This window comes from Haliotis rufescens, unplaced genomic scaffold, assembly GCF_023055435.1.
Source record: "Haliotis rufescens isolate VD_foot unplaced genomic scaffold, xgHalRufe1.0.p SCAF_147, whole genome shotgun sequence".
NCBI classification, from domain to species: domain Eukaryota; kingdom Metazoa; phylum Mollusca; class Gastropoda; order Lepetellida; family Haliotidae; genus Haliotis; species Haliotis rufescens.
Window position 1 is genome coordinate 12,349 of NW_025963832.1, and position 6,334 is coordinate 18,682.

Below are 6,334 nucleotides of genomic sequence, written 5' to 3' on the forward strand. Positions count from 1 at the left end.
CGTATTGATTTGGTTGTAGCAACCAATCTGGAGTCCATAGATTTACGCTGTTCAACGTTACATCACAACGTGGAATTGTTTGGTGGGTATACACCTAGTCGGTACACTAAACTTTGTGATCAAGTTGGATAGAAACATGAGATTTCCAGGTTTAAAGTCAAAGTTAAGTAGAAATGCTTTCCTCAATGTTGAAGTTACAAAAGAAACAAAATTGCCCTTGAAGTGACGTAAAGATAGTTTATGTTGCAATATCACTGGATTGGAGATGGCAACTGCTAGGTATCACTTTCGCGAAAAGAAAAACATTTAATCTCTATACGTCGTATAGAACTCCCCTTGGAAGATAACAAGGCTTGCATAAATTGTTTCCATGTTAATTAAATAGTTAACTTTTGTTTATTTGTGATAAAAATTGCAGAGTATCTCGATGTTAATAATAAGTATCTTGCTATTGTCAGAACTAGACTTTAGTTATTATAGGCTTTTAAAAAAGTAATATATATGTGCAAATTTCAGAAATTAAAATTAAAATCCTTAACAATCAGTTGCAACATTTTCAGAAACTTCAGAAACAATGCTAGATACTATGCATATTTTATTAAGAATAAAAAAAGGGCCAAGATGACAATTTGTATTATTGTTCTTCTGGCAGTCGCGCTCATTGTATGTACTTGCATCTGACGATCTCGCCCTCTACTTTGCAGTAACTGCAATGAAAATGGATACATAATTAAATACTATGCATTCCCTTACCCAAATACATTGCTGTTCGCCACAGCATGTCTGCTAATGTGGGAGGAAAGCCCGAAATGATGCAGATATCAGACGTTTACCACTTCGGTGAAACCTAGAAACATAATCGGGGCGAACAGGTATTCGAACCAACAATCATAGGTTTCTGGCGTGCCCAAGGGACGCAGCTCTGCACAGCGAATCGCGGCGCCTTAGACTACCGGGCCACCTGTGCCCCCTATATAATCTCGACTTGTTCAGTATATATATATACGGATATACAATTTTTTCACTGAAAGGTTGGTCAATTGTCCGCGAAAATGACGTTCGAAAGCGGATAACCGACACAATTTGACCTTAACACCTGTCAACACGAAGCAGCTTATTCCACATTCCTGGGAATTTCCTAGCACGAGTATAAAGAGAAGCGTTGTTTCTGATCATTGATCAATACTGATCTTGAACTTAGTGTTTTGCCTACATTCTTGTTCAATCATAATTTGACAACGATAAGGTTCATTTGAATGCTTTTGACGGAGTGAAATCTTAGAGTATAATGTGTTGTGATTATTTTCTTTGTTCCATGGTGTTTCAAGGCAATTTCTAAATTGAAACTCAATTGTTAACTCAGAAATTAGTTCGTGCAGAAAAATGATAAATGACCACACAAGATCAGCCACAAAGGACAATACACTTGGTCAAATTGGTGGCAGCATCAATAAGTAATATGTCATACAGTAACACATGTTCATAATTATTCAGGGGCGATGGGATAACCTAGTGGTTAAAGCATTGGCTCGTAACGTCGAAGACCCGGGTTCGATTCCCAACATGGGTACAATGTGTGAAACCCATTTTCCGGCGTCCCCCGCCGTGACATTGCTTGAGTATAGCTAAAAGCGGCGTAAAATCATACTCACTCACTCATGAATATTCACCGTCGAATGTCTTGGAACAGGCCTGTCATGAATCCGTAAACGTATGTAAGGTGGCAAAACTTCGGTGTTCTCAGATAGGTATCCTATTTGCCCTTGGCAAGTAGATAACACGTAAGTCAGGTCGCAAAATGCCTCGCATCAACCGCGTTCTACTTTTATAGAGGTTTGACAGTTTCCTATTGACAGTCCAAAATCGAAGATTCTCGAGCAAGATTGTCACGTGTATTTACAAACCAATTTCTGAACAAGAAAGGGTTTATTTTAACTAACCGTATATATGAGTTTCCACACAAATATGAGCAACATATATCACAACATGTCAGCTTGACCATTGAGAACGCCAAAGGTTAGGTCACAAAACATATCAACGTCCTACGAGTCCTTACAGTATTTCAACATCAAAAACTTAAAAAGGTGAACTACTGACTTACTCAGACAACAGTTTAGTCCATCAGAGCAGTCTATGTTTCCGTTCTCATCACCGGTACCATCAGGACATTCAGCAAGACACATCCCATCAAACGATCCGCACGCTGAAATATTTGTAAAAAAGTGTATTCTTCGCCTCGAATGGTATTTATTCAGACAATAAACTTCATAAACTTCCATTAACTCTCTGTTTTTCTTCTGACGACCGTGACATACAAAGTCTCTATAATAAGTCTACTATCTATTTATTTGTACAAGTAAAACATGTTTGATCCATGAAGATTAATTTCCAAAACAACGTAGGTTTTAATGTACGTCAAAGTATCACAACCTCCAGAAATGATACTACCGTATACTTCATATCATTACTATTTTCTAGACATATATTGTGTGCTACGACACTCATACAACAGGATATCTGTTGATTGATTGATTGATTGATTGATTGATTGATTATAAGAAAGTTTTATAGGTCTTTGGGCAACTAGGCCTATTTACTCCTTGCCCATAAGGTTTACTAATTGCCTAGATAGTTCATAGAGTAGTGAAACTGCCACAAGCTTTAAAAGCTCCAAACACTACTTGAAGATTGTCTGACATATTCAATAGCAATAGCATTACTATAGACATAAAAAATGGAGACCTTTGGAGATCTTTTATCCTTCAAATGAATATTGACTTCATTCCCTTGTAATTAAGATAGTGAAACCTGAATTCACTAAATGACAGTGAGTGAGTGAGTTTAGCACTACGACTCCTAAAACCAAACTGACGATCTTTACATAGGCAGACATAACCTTTCCTTAACAGAATTGCTGGTTAGGACTCAAGAACTTCTCCTGAAGACATAACATCTGGCTTTGGGTCAAGACTGTTAATAAAAACCTTAAATCCTGGACCATTAGCATTTATTGATCTAGCATCCATAGAGCCATAAGAAGGATGGATTAAGACTTCCATTGTTCACACTTATCCATGCTCGTCAGATCATCAGGGGACAATTAAGCTTTGAATGTCCTAGTAGTTCCAAGACTGGCAACTATGCAAATAACAAAGTTGAGAAAATCAACAGGAGAGACATTGTTGAATAGGGGTTTGCATGAAGATTCGGGCATAATGCAAATTACAGGATCAGTCTTACATTCAGCTTCCGGGGTGTCAGTCTGAGAACTATCAGTCACCATGACTGAAGGAGAAACAACATCAGAAATTGGAACAACCGGAGACAGTAGTGTAGCTGCAGGATGTGGGTTATTGACTTTAGGAACCTAATCATGAGCAATATCCAAATCTCCACGCACCTTTCGAACAGGCTGAGAATAAGACAATTTACCCTCAACACTGACTTTCTGGATCTGGACAGCTTCATTGTATTTAATACAACCTTTGTATGCCGCAGAGTGAGCACCACCACAGTTCTTACATTAAAGAGAACTTTCATTGCACTCCTCATATGTGTGCTTCCCTCCACATTTAGCCCACATATGTTGAGTGGGGGTACACTTGGCAGAGTTATGCCCATAGGACTGACACTTGAAGCATCGCCGAGCAACATACAGTCGGATTGGAAATCTCTGGAAGAAAATGACAACCTGGTCTGGTAAAGACTCGCCAGTAAATGTAAGCAAAACAGATTTGGTGGGAACTTTATGAGGTCCACGAGTCAGACGCACACCAGAGCACATTAGAGGTAACACAGGTTTTAACTCGTCCTCAATTTCACTCATCTCAATATCCAGATCAATACCAGAGAAAACTCCATGGGTTCTCATTAATGATTCATGTTTGGGAGACAAAATGTTCATCAAGTTATGTTACTTGCAAAAGTGTTTGGGCAGCCTCATCAGTTTTTGCTGTGACAGTAACATCTCCCCTGGCCATTCGCTGAACACTGAGTATTTCTGTAGTGACCTTAGCCAAGGCTCTAGCCAAAGCGCGCTGGATCATCAGTTGACAGAGGGTCGTTGAACCATCATCAGATTCATCTACTTCGGGTTTAAAGATAACAGTTGTTGATTTGATCCGCACTGGCTCATTAAATACAAAAGTAAGATCAGACCGTGCAGTAGGCGGGACAGTACTTGGTAGCTTGGCAACACAGTCTTTTTTAGAAGTACCATCTGGAATATGATCAATTCGCTTCCTCCCTGAAGTCACCACTTTGAAACCGTCCTCACATTTCATTCTGTTGTCAGCCGTTGCCGAGGACAATCCCCAACAACTGACTGTAACAATCAGCAAACGCCAAATAAAATTAAAAGTTTAAATGCACTCCAACACAAGAGAAATAAAAAGCAAAAAGAACCAGAAGGAAGTACCACAAACAATCAAGTGTGTTGTATAACACTAGACAAGTTGCTGAGAAGCAAAAGACGGATATCTGTGATATAACATAATCTCAGATCATGGTGTAGGGACAATGGTTACTTACTTTTCCTAACTTAACGTGTAAATCCTGCTGGGGTACCATGTAGGTAGCAGAAGTACCGTAAGTCCCCATGGTCCATAGTTTGGCGATCTACAGCCCCTTTTTTATATTGTGTCGTCTGTTATAATCTGATTATTTTATTATTCTATAACTAGTTTTACAATTATAATCTGTGATATTTTGCTAGTTGTTGTACTGTCCTACGACGACAGGTCTTAATATATTATATAAATACATAACTTGCTCAAGTCACGATATGGCTGAAATAATGCCGCTGTGACTTTAAATTTTAACTCATTCACTCACTCCTAACTTAACGGCTAAACATTTCCGTGATGTCAAAGTCTGTTTCAGTTACGTTTGATAATTGACTTGTCATACTGATCTTGTGTGAAACTAGATCTTGTGTCACAATACAAGCATTGTTATGTATGTTAATGTTTCCGCCTAAATGTTGTTACACGGCTTAATTGTGCGTCTGTATCCATGATAGCTGCACAACAGTGTTTTTCGGAGTAAATTCATGTGCAACTACAGAATATTTCACCTATCTGACATTTGATGTCTTGAATGAGTGAGTGAGCTTGATTGTACGCCGCTTTTAGCAATATCCCAGCAATATCACGGCGGGGGACACCAGAAATGGGCTTCACACATTGTACCAATGTCGGGAATCGAACTAGGGTCTTCAGCGTGACGAGCGAACGCTATAACCACCAGGCTACCCGACGCCCTTAATGTCTTGAAACTTGTACCAAAAGTTTGTAATACGGTAAGGTAGACCTACAAATGCCACACACCAAAGATGCTATTTGTAAAGTGTCACACAGACCAACATTCATATTCATGGTTGACACCAGTCAGTCGGCGCATCAAGGAGCCAACATGCCTTTATTGGGTTCTTAATGCTGTTGCATGCATGTTCAGGTGATTTGCTGTTGTTTCTTACCTGAATGACTCCAAAGACCGAATGTGAATGTCTACACAGGTATCGCTCTTCATTAATGAGTTTGATGTGGTGCATCATGTTACATAACTGTGTGATAAGATCTAAAGATTAATGTACTGTATACATATTAACTGATACTAGTTACATGTACATACATGTTCATGGCCGTTACTCATGGATTGTATTGATAATTTACAGATGAAATACTGTTGCGTTGAAAATAAACAACAAACTTACTCATGGCAGTCGTTGTAGATGTTACTGATGTTGTCGAGGATGTTGTTGCAGTGGTTGCTGCTGCAGTGGTTGCTGCAGTCATTGCTGTCGTTGTTGGTGGACACAGAAACTCTCTGGCACAGATTGCAATTTGTTTTCTGAATGCGCACAGTTGTCGACAGCGAAGGGAAGATGGTGCCTGACAGTGGCATGACCTGCATGAGGACTCAGTGTCAGCGAATTGACGACACACAGCTGCTGCGCTGAGCCGCAGACTTGCCTGGCAGCCATGACGATATGTGCACTTTGTGCGCCTGGTCGCTGCTTCATGGACGATAAGCAAACAGGCAAAAAGTAGGAGTACGTCTTGCGCGCCGTGGAACTTCATAGCGTCCTTTTAGACTCTCGGAAGTGTCTATAGAACTCACAAAGACCCTTTTTATAGAGATAGTCGTCACGCCCATTATCATCTGTTTAACAAGTGAGAGGTTTCACCTGGAAATGAGGCGTTTCCTGCACCAGATATCATAGTGTCACGTGTTTTCTAAGCGCCACGCCTCATGTCGGTAAGGTGATGGAACAAATACACCACACTTACCGATATTTATCTTTTAACGTACCAAATTGCCTCATCTCTCATAA

General features: G+C 39.8%; 1 protein-coding gene across 1 annotated transcript; it reads right to left on the bottom strand.

Annotated features, from left to right (window-relative positions):
- Window positions 1-592: 592 nt before the first annotated feature.
- LOC125379756 lies at window positions 593-6,086 on the bottom strand. Its single transcript, XM_048395801.1, has 3 exons — window positions 5,714-6,086; window positions 2,102-2,203; window positions 593-707 (listed from the first exon to the last, which is right to left on the bottom strand). The coding sequence occupies exons 1-3, from the start codon at window positions 6,078-6,080 to the stop codon at window positions 694-696; spliced, it is 483 nt and encodes a 160-aa protein (XP_048251758.1). The 5' UTR covers window positions 6,081-6,086; the 3' UTR covers window positions 593-693.
- Between the last annotated feature and the right edge of the window lie 248 nt (window positions 6,087-6,334).